Source organism: Tiliqua scincoides, chromosome 4 (assembly GCF_035046505.1).
Source record: "Tiliqua scincoides isolate rTilSci1 chromosome 4, rTilSci1.hap2, whole genome shotgun sequence".
Taxonomy (NCBI): domain Eukaryota; kingdom Metazoa; phylum Chordata; class Lepidosauria; order Squamata; family Scincidae; genus Tiliqua; species Tiliqua scincoides.
In genome coordinates this window covers 120,511,348-120,529,202 of record NC_089824.1, presented here as the reverse complement: position 1 = coordinate 120,529,202, position 17,855 = coordinate 120,511,348, and the positions used below count along the sequence as shown (strand labels likewise).

Here is a 17,855-nt window from a genome sequence, read left to right as displayed (position 1 = left end):
ATAGGTATTTGGAGAATTGTCAGACACATTTTTGTTTGCTTCCATACTTGCCCCACCATCTTGGGCACCAACTCAGGATTCCAGCTGAACCCTTCACAACCTTGGTGATGATGGGAGGCAGATGATGAAAGGTATCTGGAAGGATACCTGAGGGCTGCTTTAGGGCTGGGGCAAGCCAAGGGAAGGAGCCAAGAGACTATTGGAGGAGGAGGACAGGAGGACCCCCCCCCATTGCTGATCTCTGAGGCCTCATTGTTGACCCAGCAACATTCAACTAGTTGAGTGATAGCCAGCACAGAAAAATTGCCATCACCATTACCACAACCTTCAACACATCAAGGGAAATCCAGCACAGAGGAAGAAGCATCAGGTGTTGAAGATGTAGATGAGCCCTTGCTATCACCCAGCCCCACCAAGTTAAGATTCAGGTTCATAAAGTTCATAGAATGTATAGTGAAAAGAATCACCTGGAACATAACCCCATTTTTCCCATAGTCTCAATGATTCAGTATCTGCTAATTTGGTATCCACTAGGTTTTCCAGGAACCCAACCCTAGCAGATAATGAGAACTGACTGCATGTGATTAGTACTTCTGTATAATTCAAATGGACTACATATATGTTCAAATCATGCAGCTAATCAATCAGAGCAATTGTTTTTGATTATGTTCTCTTGAGCTTTAGGGTTCTGTTAAAGCTCTTTGTGGGTTTCTCAATAGCATTATTAGAGAACTTTCTCTCTCCACTGCCTGCCCCTTCTGCCAATCCCCTTCTGCCAATCTGCCTGCCCCTTCTGCCAATCCAGAAGCCCCGCTCCACATTCCTTTGTTTATTGAGACACAGTTGATGGGATCCCAGGATAAGGCTCCTTTGGGTGTGGCTCTTAGGCTTTGGAAATTTCTATCCCTAAACATCCATTTAACCCCCCTCTCTGTTGAATTCTCATTTCCTGGTAACATTTCTGTCCTGCCAGGCATGTCAGCTGGGTTAATTTTTCCCTGGTGAGTTGTTATCCCCTGCTGCTCTTCTTATTTTTTTTTTAAGTTTCTGCTTATTTGTTTTCTGTTTTGTTGTAAGTTTATTGCTAAATTTTATGATTGTTAATTTTAATGACTGGCAGCCAAATCCTATGCATGTCTACTCAGAAGTAAGTCTCATTAAAGTCAATGGGGCTTACTCCCAGGAAAGTGTGGATAGGATTGGGCTGTCAGTCTGTGATTCATCTTTGGGGCTGAAAGGCAGGATACAAGTATCTAGAAATAAATAATGGTTCACAAGTGTTCCTAAAAAATAACTTAGCTACCACTACTGATCTTTCCCTGTAATGTCCAATGTTCCTCTATGACTGCACATATTCTAGGTATGCTTTTGGTTCACAAAGGGCAATAACAAGCACCACCCCATTCATGATCAGCACCCACATGGAATGAATGTATCTCAGAACACATTCCAGAATCCTTTGCAACAAGCAGGGGGTTCCTTGGTAGAAGAATCCATATGAAAGTTAAAAAAAAAAAAAAAAAAACTCCTCTGGAGCAGAGGACTGAGCTAAAAAAAAACCCCTCTGGACCATAGGAGGTAGCTTGTTTTTTACTCCTAAGAAAACAAAAACTTGGCTGGAGCCCAATCTTGTGCATGTCTATTAAGAAGTAAGTCCTATGATAGTCTATGGGACTTACTTTCAGTAAGTATAGATACAATTGCAGATTGAGCTGTCCCAATGGCAGAACTAGTGTTGGCTGCTGTAAGGCAGTTATAAAGTGCGCTTCAGCAGTGCATGCTGCTGGAGCACCAGCAGGAAGGCCAGAGCCTTCCTGCACACATCATTGCTGTGTTGGCTGCCTGCTGGAGGAGGTAAACCCATTTGGGAGGTAGGAGGGGTGGGGGAAGGTGGAACTGGGGTAGGGAAGGGGGAGGAATAGGATGAACTGGGCAGGGGAGAGGTGTTCTGGCAGTGAATAAGTACACTGGATCATCTCCTTATCTGAAGCCACCCTGTCCCTTTCTCGCCTCAATCTTGCACCAGCGAAATTGATGGTGCAGGTCTGAGAAAACCCATTGTGGAGCAGGAGGCTTACAGAAGGGATAGAAGATCTAAATCTCCCTTCCAATGCCTCCCCACCTGCCTGTCTGTCATTCTGAATATAATTTGTGCCTTTCTGATGCAGCTGCACTGGAGGGGAAGGATAGGGCCATGAATCTGCAATCCTATGCACCTTTTACTGGGAGTAAGCCCTATAGACCACAGTGGGACCTACTTTTGAGTAGACTTGCCTAGGATTGTGCTGTGCTCCTCTTGCTGAATTTCCAGAACACCACAAATGTATTCAGATTTTATAATGAGTCTTGCTCATATGAACTATGGATCCCTGCTGGGGTTAATCAGTTTCCTGCAGCCAATCCACTTACATTTTATCCCTAGGATTTTTTATTATTATTAATATAATGTCCAGAGGAAGTGCAATAAATCTATTTTTTGAGCGGCAGTGCAATTTTTTTTATAACAGAGTAATAATCAGGAAATATGTAGCTATGGAATAGCAGTCACATCTTTAAAAATACTTGGAAATGTGTGTAGATAACAGTGGTGTTGTCAAAAGTAGACTGGGCATTCAAGTTTTCATTAACAATGGGAGCTTGGCAGCAATGATTGTAAATGAGTAGTGTCCTGTATATGTGTGAATTAGTAGAGTATTTCCTCCTAAATAGGTTCAGCAGAGGAAAGACTATCACTCCGCTAGAACTGATTAAATTAATGCCATGCTGTTCCAATTTCAAGTTAATAAGAACAACTGCTTTAGTTGGATCTAGTAAGGGCCCAATCTTATTGAGCCACTGTGCCTCTGGAATGCACATTGTATCCATGCACATTGTATCCATTGTATCAGTTGCAAAACACAACCTGCTGTTCTGCTAAGCTGGGCCAGCACTACAAAGAGTGATCAGTGGTGGCCAGGTGACAGCTGCATCCCTGGAAACCTTGGGGCTAGTAAGGGGGTGGGCCATGGGCAGGGAGGGTGAGGGAGTGGGAGGTTTGGGGGTGTTTCTGGGTGGGGAGGAACTGGGTCCAGGGAGGAGGGGGTGAATCTAGCAGCAATGGCACTTGCCAAATCTTATCCCCTCTTTTTAAAACCTTCCCTCACCTTTTCTCTCTGTGAACCTATACTATCAAAATAGTTAGCATAAGTTCAAGGAGACCCATTGCCAATCGGGCAGCCTACCAGGAGGGTTTTCACTTACAATAATTACACACACTTTCCCCCACAATAGGATGCAGCATGTGCCTTTTTGGTGTGGCTGCCTCAGTACTGATTGGGGGGGGGGGGAATTGGACTGTAAGGAACTTCTGTGCCTCTCAGTGCTACAGTATTGCAGTGCATTGTGTAATTCATTCAAGGAGTTCATCAGCACAACCACCTATGCATCACTGCTCAATTGCATATAAGGTCCAAGGGGTGCCATGTTAGATTGGAGTTCAGAGAGCTCTCCATGGCCAATATTCTCAGCCAGTGTTCATAGATTTTCTTCATTAGATTTTGTCTTTGCATGCATTTCTATTTCTGGAGAAGAATTTCTGTCCAGACTTATATCAAGATTATTAGAATAAGCTTTACATCCTAAAAATCATTTTACATCCTAAAAATCACAAAATACACATAAAAGTGATCTAGAACTACTCTTGCCACAGGTAAACAGCTAAGCACACCTGCTGACTCTTCTAGTAGAATGGTCTGTAATGCTGACTCATGAAATGAGAATCTGGGTGAGGAAGGAAGGAAAGACACAAAAAGCATTCTTATTGGAGAGTAACCTTCACTCACAATACATTTTGGAGCTGTGATGTAATTAGTACTTAAACCACTAAGGATGCTACCAAAAATAAAAGCAAAACAGACTTGCTCACAAGCTATTAGTCTAAATCAGGGGTGTCCAAACTTTTTGGAAGGAGGGCTACTTCATCTCTCTGACACTGTGTCAGAGGCCAGGAAAAAAAAAAGAAGAGTTAATTTACATTTCAAATTTGAATAAATTTAAATAAATTAATACATTAGAGATGAAACTTAGATGAATGAATGAATGAAGGTCTTGCAATAGCTCATGGCCTATAAAAGGCCTTGCACAAAGCCTTTCCTTTGCTGCCACTGCTGCATCACAGATGTGAAAAAAACAGGCAGTGGAGGGAGCCCTTGTCCCACAGCTCAGACGAGAGGTCCAACAGTTGGCCATCACGCTGAGAGCAGTTGCGTCTGGCCAGCACGGGCTTCAGCAAGTCTCCAGAGGGCCAGAGCTCATTGGAGACTGAGGGTCCCCAGCGGGCCAGATTGGGAGTCCTTGAGGGCTGCAAGTGGCCCCAGGGCTGGGGTTTGGGCAGTATCTTCTGGTCTAACTGAAGATAAGACATACTAGGTGAGAAGGAAAGAAAACATGAAAAAGGACAGTTCATGGGGCCTGATGAGACCAGCCAAGCTGATAAAAGCCCAGGCCTGTGACGACTGGGTTGTTGGCTCTGACTTGGGAGCTGAGGTGTGAGGTGCAGGACTCTTCAGGGCGCCAGTTCAGCCAGTCAGGGTAAACCAGGGTGAGAGGGACCTCAACCTTGCTGTTGCTCTGAGGTCTTGTGTTGGCATTTGGCTGCAGGGAGGTTGGCCTGTGCCCTAAGAACTATGTGTGGAGAGGACAAGATGCACAACCACTTGCTCTGCTCTGCCATGTGTGGGCGTACATATGGACAAGTTATTTAGTACCTGTTCACTGCAAGATTGTAGGTTTCCAGGTGGAGCTTGTTCCCCAAAGGAAAAAGTGCAGCTTCTGACTGAGGATCCTTGGTACTGTTAAAGCCAATAAGTGAGGGAAAGTGGCAATGGGTGAGTGAGACAGATGCTGCAGTATGCTTGAGTGGGTCAAATATTGCTTTATGCAGTGCCTAAATTCTTATTCAATCAATCAATCAATCAATCAATCAAATCAAGCTAGATACTGTATTCTTAGTAAAGAAATTATTAATTTTGAAATAAAATATTTTTCAGAAATTATTTATTTATTTATCTGGTACATGGGAACTAGATATCCAAAGTCTTCATCGTCAGGCTATCTGGACTTGGTTCAAATTTTTTTGTTTTTTGTTTGACCCATAATTGATTGACTGAACTGGGAATGGAAACTGGAGATTTCCAGTTCTGCACACTGTATAGCTGCTGTTAACAAGCTTAGAAACTCTTCCTTGAGAAACAATAACTTTTAATCTCTACTTGGTAGAATTAACTGGGGTGCATAAATTGCGTGTGACCTACACGTTCCTGGTCCTTACCACAGTCTGCTTTCTAGAAGGATTACCTTATGTTCCCACCATACACCCAGTTTTCCCAGACATCTATGAGCATCAAACTGTGCCTTGCTTAAATGCGTACTTGATCTGAATTGCGCATCCAATAAAGTTTCCCACTCCCTAAATCTGAGGAACCCCGTGCCACTGCCTTTTCAGTGTATGCTGAAAATCAGTTGGATATGGTGCTGGCAAATTTCTCAAATCATACTGATGCTCTTCTCCTTGATTTGGTTATCAGAAGCAGCCATACTGCCTAATAAGGCACTGTGCTTGCAGCGCAGTGCCTTTTATACTTGGGCAAAAAGCTAGGCAGGAATCTCGATGCTATTAAGTTATTCTTCAGGGATTTACATATCAGTCCCATAGTAGAAAGCTCTTGCTGCTCTGTTTTCACACTGGTAAATTGCCACCTTTTTTCCTCTCCGTATCCAAAGGTATTTATATCTGAGATTTGATATTTATATCTCTTTTTGGGTTGTTGTTTTTAATTATATCATGCATTGGCATGGTGTTATATCTACCTTTGTTGTTTGTTCCTTGCTTTTTGTCCACAAATACTATATCTGGCTTGTTACAATCTATTGCTGTGTCAATAGATTGGGACTGATTTGTCCCAAAAGATCGCAAATCTAGCTTTCAGGCATATCTTTGTAATAAGCAGTAGGCCAAGTAGCAAGCAGCTCATGCTTTAGGGCTAGGTGCCTCTGATAAGTTATTATTATTATTAACAGTATTTATATACCGCTTTTCAACTAAAAGTTCACAAAGCGGTTTACAGAGAAAAATCAAATAACTAAATGGCTCCCTGTCCCAAAAGGGCTCACAATCTAAAAAGATGCCAAGGAATACCAGCAGACAGCCACTAGAACAGACACTGCTGGGGTGAGGTGGGCCAGTTACTCTCCCCCTGCTAAAAAAAGGAGCACCCACTTGAAAAAGTGCCTCTTACCCAATTAGCAGGGGTTAGGGTTAACTGGCTTGCAACTGGCTCTGCAACTGGCTTGTAACTAGATCAGCTTTCATGGCCCACCATTCTCCCAGTGACTAAATTGGGGCCTAGCTTCAGAATAGACCCATAAATATAAAATCATTTGATTTCAAACATTTAGAATACTTGCTGAATTAAGGGTGCAATCCTAAGCGCCCCTTGCGCTGGCTGAAGAGTGTTGCAAAAGTGCCATAAAGCACTTTCCGTCACTCTTCAGGGAGATAGGCCAGCACAGATGTGATGCGCTGGCTCCCCATGCCAACGTGGGCCCCAAGGCTGGGTGAGTTTGTGTTGGCCGAGCTCGACCAGTACAGGGGTCTGGAGTGGCCTGGGGAGGACGGGGAGGAGGCAGGAGGGAGACTTTTTTGGGGGGGAGGGTGGGCGGCAGGCATTCTCGGCGGCAGGGTGCAAGAGGCGGGGCCAGAATCTGGCACTTAGTCCCGAGCTGCTTGAATTTGTGCCATTGATTTCAGTGGTGCAGCTCCAGGTAGCTCAACTGGGGCTGCTGCCACTCTCCCTAGGGTAAGGGGAAAAATTTCCCCCTGCCTTGGGCTGACAGACAGCCCTCAAACAGCCCAAAACTTGAGCTGGATATAGCACAGGCCCACTGGCCTTCCTGTTCTAGCACAAATTAGAATGGTGCTGTAAATTATTTTGGCTGAACTCATTTCATACCTGGAAGAAGATGCTATTTTTAATGCAGTAGTTATTAAGAGTATATTTGCAAACCTAGGGCAACTTCACTCACTACACAACAGTGATTCTGGATTCTTCAAGACACCACTCAACAGGAAGGCACAGACAATCCTGGCTCCTTGATGAGCATATCTGTGTAATACACATTTGTACTTGTGTGGGTCACATTTATGTGCTACCTTTTTTGGGGGGGGGGGTCTAAGCATGGGAGAACAGGGAACAGATACATTTTATGGGGTTTTGGAGATCAAATGGGGCAAGCGCACATGGGGTGCATACAGGGCCACATTATGACTTTTGTTGGGTTCTGGACACTTTAGAGGAAGCATTTGAGGTTAGATGTGGATTATGCGTGAAGATGTTCATGTAAATTTATTTTTCTGTATTCGTGCAACTATATGAGGTTGCTGGACCTTGTGTGTTCATGTAAGATTTGCTACAGGCAACCAGAAGCAGATCAGAACAAGCAATATTCTGAACAGTTAGCTGGTGACCCTCCACTAGATTCCCAGTCATATACACCACACTTGTAGTTAGTGGGAAGAGGAGAATGTGGGAGGAAGGGAACTATCTTCCAACTCTTTTTTCCACACCTTTTCCACTGCCATATTACCTCCCTTGCCATAAGAACAGCCCTGCTGGATCAGACCATAGGCCCATCTAGTCCAGCTTCCTGAATCTCACAGTGGCCCACCAAATGCTTCAGGGATCATACAAGACACAACCTGTGTCCTGGTGTCCTCCTCTGCATCTGGCGATCTGAGGTAGCCTACCTCTAAAACCAGGAGCTTGCACGTCTACTATGACTTGTAACCCGTGATGAACTTTTCCTCCAGAAATTTGTCCAATCCCCTCTTAAAGGCATCTAGGCAAGATGCCAACACTACTTCCTGTGGCAAGGAGTTCCACAGACTAGTTACATGCTGGGTAAATAAATATTTTCTTTTGTCTTCCCTAACTCTCCCAACACTCAATTTTAGTAGATGTCCCTTGGTTCTGGTGTTATGTGAGAGGGAAAACAGTGTTTCTCTATCCACTCTGTCCATCCCCTGCATAATTTTGTATGTCTCAGTCATGTCCCCCCTCAGGTGCCTTGTTTCTAAACCGAAGAGCCCCAAACACTGCAGCCTTTTCTCCTAAGGAAGGTGCCCCAGCCCAGTAATCAGTTTAGTTGCTCTTTTTTGCACCTTTTCCATTTCCATTATATCTTTTTTGAGATGTGGCAACCAGAACTGGACACAATACTCCATCTTACCATTGTGGCCTTACCACTGATTTGTACAATGGCATTTTATTATTAGTCATTTTATTCTCAATACCTTTTCTAATAATCCCAAGCATAAAATTAGCCTTCTTCACTGCCACCACAGTTGTTGGGTTGACACTTTCATTGAGCTGTCCACCAGCACCCCCAGATCCTCTCCTGTTCCATCTCAGACAGCTCAGAACCCATTAGCCTATATGTAAAGTTTTGATTTTTCTCCCCAATGTGCATTACTTTACACTTACTTTGAAACGCATCTGCCATTTTGCTGCCCACTCTCCCAGTTCCTCACATCTCTTCTGGTCTTCACCACTTGAAAAAGTTTGGTGTCATTCACAGACTTAGCCACCTTGCTTCTTAATTCTGTCCCCAGGTCATTTATGAACAGGTTGAAAAGCACCAGTCCCAGGAGAGATCCTTGGGGCACGCTGCTTTTCACCTCTCTCCATTGTGAAAATTGTCCATTGACACCCACTCTCTGTTTCCTGGTCCTCAACCAGTTCCTAATCCAGGAGAGGACCTGCCCTCTAATTCCATGACTGTGGAGTTTCCTCAGCAGCCTTTGGTGAGGGACCATGTCAAACACTTTCTGAAAGTTCAGATATACAGTATCCACAGGATCGCCTGCAACCACATGCCTGTTGAGCTTTTCAAAGAATTCTAAAAGGTGTGTGAGGCAAGAGAAGCCATGCTGATTCTCGCTTAGCAAGGCTTGTTCATCTATGTGTTTTGAGATTCTGTCTTTGATTAGGCATTCCACCATCTTACTTGGAACAGATGTTAGGCTGACCGGCCTACAGTTTCCAGGGTCCCCTCTCCTTCCCTTTTTAAAGATTTGCCAATTTTAAGACTGCCAATTGTCTCTTACGTTGGAGGTTGGGGTTGAGAAAGGAAAAATTCTCTGGGCTGCATAGGCATGACCAAAGTATGCTGATCTAATTCTCTGTGTATTTTGTCTAGGTGTTAAGGGACAGCTAAGAGAATGAAGACTCTAAGTCCCCAGTGGAAGCATGATATGGCGATGCAGTGCTGGTGCTGAATTGTTCTCTCTGATGGCTCTATGGGAGTGGATAGCCCTGAGTCTTCATTGCTGGGTTTTAGCGGTCACTGCTGCTTCCGATCAGCATGCCACAAGCCCCTTCGACTGGCTCCTCTCTGACAAGGGACCCTTCCATCGCTCCCCAGAATACACAGATTTCGTGGACAGAAGCCAACAGGGATTTAGCACACGATACAAGATTTACAGGTATGAAGCAAAAGGGAAATTATTCTTCTTGGGAGCTATATAAAAATAACAGGAGGGCTCTTTAAAGGAAAAGATAATCACAGTTGTGGGAAGCCAAAGTGTATGTCTTTCAGAATTGTGAGCTCTTGTAGAATTTCTCTGCTACCTGTTGAACATGATGCTGATGTTTGGTTAAGGAGAGAGCCGACAGTGACCACTTTTTGTCAATCACCTTGTTCAGTATTTATTAAAGCTAATGTTAACATCTAGTGTTATCGTGATACTTTTTGCTAATTGTAAGAGACCAGTGATGCAGGGAAACAGCCATAACTTGCAAGTGGGTAGGATCTCTTTGCCTGAAAGATCTGACAGGGTAGGGCACTACTTGGTGATCTTGCACCACTATAGCTTATCCTAATAGACTAGTGATTTTCAACCTTTTTCAACTCACAGCACACTGGCAAGGTATTAAAATGGTCAAGGCACACCACCTGTTTTTTGACAATTGACAAGGCACACTGTGCTATCAGTAGGAGGCTCACATCCCCAATGGCCCTACTAATAAATGACCCTCTCCCAAATTCCCGCAGCTCACCTGGGGACTATTCACGGCACACCAGTGTGCCATGGCACAGTGGTTGAAAATGGCTGTAATAGACTATGCGAGGCTACACTGGCCTTTGATTGATTATCATTACCCATAATTTTGAGAATACCTTTCAGTGTTCCAAATCCTTCATCATTTTTGAGGTTTTCATTTATCTTGTGGCAGTCTTTCTAGCCTCATAAATGTCTTTCTTGTAGCTGTCTTTCTAGCCTCATAAGCGAGACAAGAATTTCATGGATGCCAAATTTTATCTTCCAGGGCTTAAGCGTTCTGTACCTTTAACATGGTGCATGACAGGCAAAAATTGAGCCTAAATCTTCCCAGCATAAATCTTCTCAGCACAGAAATGGAAATGTTTGGGGAAAGTGTTAGCTACAGAATGTCTGGAGGTTAAAGGCATATGTGCCCTGGAGAAAAAAATGTGGCCTTGGGCAAGTACCATATAGTGTCTCTCTCTCTCTCTCTCTCACACACACACACACACCTGCAGAGAGAAAAAGAGAGAGACTGTTGTGAGAATAAACAAGATGGAGTAATATACTTTGTGCATTAAAGATAGAATATACATCATTGTTAATAATCAATGCACAAAACCACAATCCATCTCTGAAGTTAAATTAAAGAGAACAAGAGAGAAGAAGACAGGGAAAGAGGATATATTTATCTTTGTGTTTTAAAGCATTGAGCCTGATACGTTTTTACTCTAGTCTGATCAAAGGACCTACAACTCTGGAGGGTGAAACAGATGGACAAAGTGATAGAAACAGCCAAATTTATGACTATGAAATCATTTGCACAGGTGGTCATCTCTCTGCTTCTGATAGTTTTGCTGTAGTTTCTGGCTTTCTGAACTTCTGGGTCTCAAGCAAGGGATGATGAGCTAAGTATTTTTATCTGAGCTGCATCTACATGTAAGCTGCTGCAAATCCTTACTGACTGGTTTGGGAGCAGGTTTTGAAGTCTGCTTTGCATTGTGAAGACTTAGTTTTGCTTTGCTTTTTTTCTATGCACCAGAGGGCACTGTGTTGCAGGTCAATATTGCATTTGAATCTTATGCCATAGGCAGAGGTATGAAGAGGTCTGTTGCACATTAAGTATGATTCTGTAACATGCATTAGGGGTGTTCAGCAAGCCCCGCATATCAGTAGAGCCCACCTTGGTTTACTGCACTTTAAAAGTCAGCTGTCACCACCAATAATAGGAAAAACAAATAACAGGAAGCCTGAAATGATATATTTTGATCCCCTTTATTTTATATTAGTCAGCACATAGAGAAATTTCTCCATTGAAAAATGAAATGAAATAATACTGATAAGCAGTATTTCACTAACCTTGGTCATAAGTAACTAACCTTGGTCATAAGATTCCAAAGACCACATGTGGTATTTCATAAGTACACTGGCCCCATTCACAACAACATCTCATGACCTCCCAATAGCTGCTTTTGAATGTTACAGGATCCTCCATAGCAACATTCAATGGGAGAGCAGATAATACAACTGGAAAGGAAATTTGAGAGACATACCTGCACATGTGAGCAAATCATCCTTTTGCTCATGCATGTGGTTTTTTGGACCCTGAACATCCAACCATGTTTAGATACTGAAGGAATTTGGACATTTTCGTTTTCTATTTCAAAAATGTTTTCAAATGTGATATGATTATATAATCCATCCCGTTCAATTTATTTGGCCCTGAAAGTTAATGGTTATCTTGCTGGCACATGTATATTCTTCACACTGTATGAACTGTAGTTTTGCTATCAATATTATTTGCAATCTCAAACATTCTTGTAATGGCTGTTTGTAGTCACTCACTGTCACCTATTTTACAGTCAGAAAAACTGAGGATAAGTTTGTCAACCACTGATTAAAAAAAAAAAATTCTGAAGTGAAAGATTGAAAGTGATGGGTCAAAGGTAGAGTTAGGACAGAACCTGAAAGTCAAAGATGGAGTCAGGATGAGAGCTGATTGGATCCACCAGACTCTGCCAGAATCAGTGTCATCTGCCAGAATGATGGTGTCATTAGAGGAATATTATTTTTTAAAGCATCCTAAATGACAAGTTGTGTTACTAAAATAAATGGATAGTTAGCAACATAGGCCCAAATCCTAACTTTCCAGCACTGGCATAGCGGTGTCAATGGGACGTGTGCTGCATCCTGTAGTTTGGTGACACTCACAGAGGCCTCCTCAAAGTAAGCGAATGTTTGTTCCCTTACCTTGGAGCTGCATTGCCCTTATGTCGGTGCTGGAAAGTGGGTTAGGATTGCGTCCTTAATGTGTGAAACTATTCCTACAAATGTCTATGAATATACTTTCAGAGAGGCAGAAAACTGAAATGAGATATTGCAGGTGATGGTGCTTTGTAAAAATACCGAATGCCACTAGTGTTATGATAAAAAGGAATTCTACCTCAGAAATATTTCTGCAAAATGGAAAAATGAAAAATTAAATTTAACCTCAGCTTCTTATCAGCAAGCAATCTGGCATTTTTTTTTTTTTTGATCAAGTATTCAAAACAGCTCTTAATTTGTAGAAAGAGGTACTATCTGGAAATACCACCCTGTGTTCTGCAAGCCCTGCTTATATCTTTCTTGTTCCTTTTCCTTTATTTATCTTCATGGATGCAATTTGTAGCTCATAAGACCTCCAATTTCAAATGTCTAAAATAACAGTTAAAATTGCCAAACTATAGATGATTTATTGAGAGAGATCCTCTTGACTTGCTTATATTGTACTCAAGATGTGCTGAAAGTATATTTCTGAGCTCTTACATGCAGTCATGAGGAGCATAAACAATTTTCTTTTCAAATGCTATCACAGCATTTCAGTCATGTGTGGTTAGAAGAATAACAATCTGAAGACTTAGCCCAGGGGTGTCAAGCTTTGTTTCATACAGAGGGCCAAAGTTAGCATTAATGGTTGTTGCTGAGTGCCGGAAGTGACATCATTAAGCAGATGATGGCCAGCAATAAGCACTTTGTTCTCACATAGAAACTCATGAGTTGCAAATGACAGAGGGCCAAAGTTAGCATTAATGGTTGTTGCTGAGTGCTGGAAGTGACATCATTAAGCAGATGATGGCCAGCAATAAGCACTTTGTTCTCACATAGAAACTCATGAGCTGCAAATGACAGAAGAGAAAATGTGCAGATCTTGTTCATATTTTCAAGATATGAGAGAGCCCAATTATCATTCTGGGAGAACCCAGTTATAATAGGGGCCAGACAAATTGCTTCCACAGGCTGTATTTGGTCTGTGGGTCTTATGTTTGACACCCCTGACTTAACAAAACTATATGAATTGTTATCCTTGTGAATAAGCAGATATGGGAGAGTTCCCTTGGGTGATTTTCTCTATAGTTCTTCTGGTTACATTCTGTCCTGTGTTTCAGTGTTACTAAATTCTGGTGTAACCAGGAGAATTTCTAAAATAAATTCTGGAATTAGAATCATAACCATTTCCTGCAGCTTTCCCTTCCTTTGTGTCTCTTTCTTTTCCGTGCGCATTACCAATGTGCATATGCGCATTGATAAAAACTGTCTTGATGAGTTCATATGTATTGTTGCACCAAGACCAGAATGGAAGCACCTTCTACCATTGGCCAGAAGCCTGATGAGAGGTGGTGTCCCCTGACTCAAAGGAGAAACATCAAAACAAGGGGAAGACCAGTTTTGTCTAAACCACTGATCAGAGAAAGAACAAATGCAAGACAGTTACTCCTCATTTGGTACCAGAAAAAATACTCTGTTGCACCTGCTAGTTGAACTAGGTATTGCAGATCTGAAGGAAAATGTATTCTAACCTCTGCCATCAACCAGGGGACTAAAAGCTTCTGAGAGTTTGTAAACCATCTTGACCATGCAATCAAAAGTCTAGGTACAAACTGACTAAGCATATTATTATTTTTGTATGGTGTTTTACTGATGCACATACAGGCGTGCTCCTGTTGGGGTTCTGTTCTGCCCTCCCCCGATTTGTGAATCTGCAGTTATGGGGACACCACCTCCTGGAAGCGAGAGGAGCTCTGCTTCCATTGCCTCCCGAGGGTTTTCTGAACCTAGCAGAGGCCGCATGTGTCTGCCCATGGCCTCTGCCAGCCTCAGAATGACTGGAGGAGGTAACAAAAAGTCACTTTGAATTTTTCAGAAACTTTAAAAGGCATTATGAGGGCCAAGGAAGCCCTCTGGGGCGAATGTACACACAAACCTTCAGCTACTCAAAACATGGACAGCATCCATGTAATGTGTGGGAGAAAGAGTGGGCCAGCCACCTCACCAGCACACTGACATGCTCCTGCAGCCCTCCCTCTGTATTTTCCCATGGGAATGCTCTTCATGGGAAGAGATCCTCACCATGATTAAGAACACTCATGGGGGAATCTCATGGGGAGGTCTTGCTAGTGTGCTCTTGCTCCCTTCTATCGCATAGTTACTGTCCATGTTCTGTAGCATCTGAGGTGAAGTACAAACTCAACTAGACTGCTTTTTTGTCATGTTATATCAATGCATGTATGAGTACTGGTAATGTCAAGGGGGGTAGAGGTGAATTGAAGGAACTGCAAGCACATTTAGACTTCTCATATGTCTGCTGGTAAATGGAGGCTACTGTCTGGAAGTTGCTCTGGGTCAATGAGTCAAAAGGTGTTAGCACATGTATAGCTTGAATATTTTTCACACCCTCTATTTTAGACTACATTTGCATGTGAGTACATTTACAAATGGTAGTACCATAACTTTGGCATGAAGCTTAGAAAGGCAGATAATGGTAAATAATCATGCTTGGGAAGGTGCAGTAGTTTATAGGAAGTCAACAAATGCAATTGAGAGAAGAAGGAACAAAATCACTGCTACAGACTTAACAGGGAGAGCAAACTCTGCTCAGATCTACGCATTGTAAAGAGCCTTGTTAATGTACTTGAGGTTACCCTGAGAAACCGCTAACTTCTCCTGTGGCTGACTGCACATTGCATTCCATTTATGGGTCCACCTCAAGAATCAAGATTACAAATGTGCTTGAAGGGAGACCTGTTTAGCTTTCACCAGAGCTTCTTCAGTTCAGGAATAAATAGCTGAAGCAGGTTCGTTTGCTTATTCCACCAGTTTTTCAGCAATCTGTAAATTGCTTTCGGCTAGCATCAGAATGGGCTGCTTTCCTATAGAGATTTGTTTCTGTGGAGAAAAGGTAATACAGTAAGGGACCATCCTCACTCTTAAAAGGAAGATCTTGCTGAATACAGAATGCCTTCCTTTCAAATTGGTTCTGTCACACATCAGAACACATGGAAACTCACTCTCCAGAAAGCTCAGAGAGAATGTTGAAAACACAGGGCTCGTGGCCTGTGTTGTTTCATCGCATTACAGCCTGGCTCCTTCCTGGTCCACATAGGTAATGTCAGAAACCTTGGTTCTCATGGGAGTGTTCCACAATGCAGCTTCTTTCCAAGTCAGTGTAACTCTCCCAGAAACCGGAACAACACTGGTGTGGTAAGGAGTGCAACTTTGGACAGAATGTGTTTTATTAACCCTATAATTCACCCTATAATTTTCCCCAGAGAGCCCAGGTTTGCTTAGATGTGTTAGTCCAGTTTCCCCTCTGGGCGGTTCTCTTAGGTTCATCAGCAGGCAGCAGCCTGTGTCTTCAGAGCATTTCTCCGGCTATGTTGGAGAATATTAAAGTGTCTATTGTCATTGAAACCAAGGAAGAAGAATTTATGACAACCCCTAAACATATGGAGGTCCCACTCAATTTCTGCTTCCTACCATGTTTTTTTTCTGCTTCTTATCACATACAATGTGTTGAACACAAACATTACAGTTTCTAATGCATCATTGCAAATACCGTCATCATAATAAGGCTTGCAAGGAAATAAGAAAGTACCTTGTCAGATCAATCCATCAGCTTGTACTGTGTTTTGTTGAGTTCCAATCAGAGAGAGAGAGAGAGAGAGAGAGAGAGAGAGAGAGAGAGAGATGGATGTCTGCCATCTAACTTAGCTCTAAATGTGCTAAGACCATGGATTTCAGTTCTCTTAAACATGCTTAAGGGAATGCTTCCTGACTGGTTAAATGAATGAAGTTAATTGAACAACTCTAACTTGCCCTCTTTTCTTTATTCTTTGGGATGTTATTGTTATCTTTTCAATATAAAAATGGTTTAACCCTCCCCAGGACAAGGCAGGATAAAAAAACTCAATTAAATGTTTTTTGTGTTTTTTTTTCTTTTAAAAATACTGTATCCAAAGAGCATTGTAAGAAGGATAATTTTTGGATTTAAAAATCATACAGTGTGGTTTTTTTCTCAGCTGATGACCATTATTAATAAGGTGCACTGTATTGGATGACATCAACTGCAGTTACAATGTTTATTTAGTAGCCATTTTAGTTTTTTGCCCACTATGGTCTGAAATAATTGCAAGGATTGCAGTTGTGAAAAGCAGCCATTATTGTCCCTTCTTTATGGATTTTGTTTGTCTTTGCTATTGTACCTGTTCCCTTTCATTTGCTGTCAATGCCCTATCTGCTCTATCATTAAAAATTCAAATTGGAGTTAATAATGGCAGTTGCTGTCTGAAGAGGGAACTAGTGTTTATTTTGATCTGTGCTATAGACTTCTTTTTATATGTGTAGAGGAAACTTGCTGTTCTTATGTTCTTATGTTAAGTGATGCAATTAGGTGTTTTTCAGCAGTTGGGGGGGCAGTAAATCTATTTTGCCTCACCCTCCCATAGCCTGAGGCAAGCAGATGTCAGCTTATTGGTGTTCCCTGGACAATGGGGGGGGGGGAGAGTCTGGGCAGCTTCTCAGGGCCCAATCCTATCCAACTTTCTAGCACTGGTGCAGCAGCTATGCAGCCCTGAGGTAAGGCTACAAATGTGACCTTATTTGGAGGCGCACCTGAGTGGTGCTAAATTTCAGGATACCATTATAAAGAGGTAGCTTTCTAGTGAGGTGAGGGTGCTGGAGACTTATGGTGCATTCATGATATATGCATATTTATGCACATAGATGCTGAGACAATCTATCAAATCCCTAAAGCAATAGCTTTGCACTGACTATTTTTTTTTACCACATTTGAATGGCAAAATTGTTTCCTTGTGTCTCCATCCTTAGGTAACATATAACCAGAGTTCCTACTAAAATGTGACCCAATTTGCAGAAGAGCCTTAAGCAATATTTCCATGTTATCAGAAGCCTCCGGGAGACTGTAAAGGTTCTGAGAACTGCTATAGCTATCTGTGGAAAGCTCCCTCTTTCAGTGTCATTACTGATTGATACCCATCTGCTTGCCTAGCTACCCACTCATTCACCTACCTTCTAACTTTGCCTGGTTCCTTTGTGCAATGAGAAGAACAAGCAGCTCTGTCACCTTGGCATGCGTGCATGAATTGGCATCATTCATTGTTAGTGGCCAAGTGACTAAGGGCACAATCCTAAAGTGCCCTTGGGCTGGCATAAGTTCCTTGCACCAGCTCAGGAGGGTCACAAACGTGCCGTAAAGCACATTTGCGCCTTCTCAGGAGCAAGCCATGCCAGCGCATAGAGGCTGCATCCAGCCTCTGTAGTGGCTTGCCCCCGTGGCTTGCATTGGCCATGCTCAGCCCAAGCAGGTGTCTGGGGAGGGTGGGGAGGAGGCGGGAGGGAGGTGTTCCAGGGCAGGAGGAGGGCAGGCGGAGGGCAGTCCCAGCGTGGGTGGGCAGGAAGGGTGTGGGAGGCGGGGCTGGAACCTGGTAGATATGCCCTAGCC

General features: G+C 42.8%; 1 protein-coding gene across 2 annotated transcripts in view; it reads left to right on the top strand.

Moving 5' to 3' along the window:
- The first annotated feature begins 9,284 nt into the window (after positions 1-9,284).
- BRINP3 (BMP/retinoic acid inducible neural specific 3) overlaps positions 9,285-17,855 on the top strand; it is a 259,826-nt gene continuing 251,255 nt past the window's right edge. Inside the window, exon 1 of one of the 2 annotated variants that reach the window (XM_066624973.1) lies at positions 9,285-9,520. In XM_066624973.1, the coding sequence (XP_066481070.1) occupies positions 9,285-9,520 (236 nt within the window). The remainder of the gene's footprint in view (positions 9,521-17,855) is intronic. The other variant, XM_066624974.1, reaches the window with a different exon arrangement.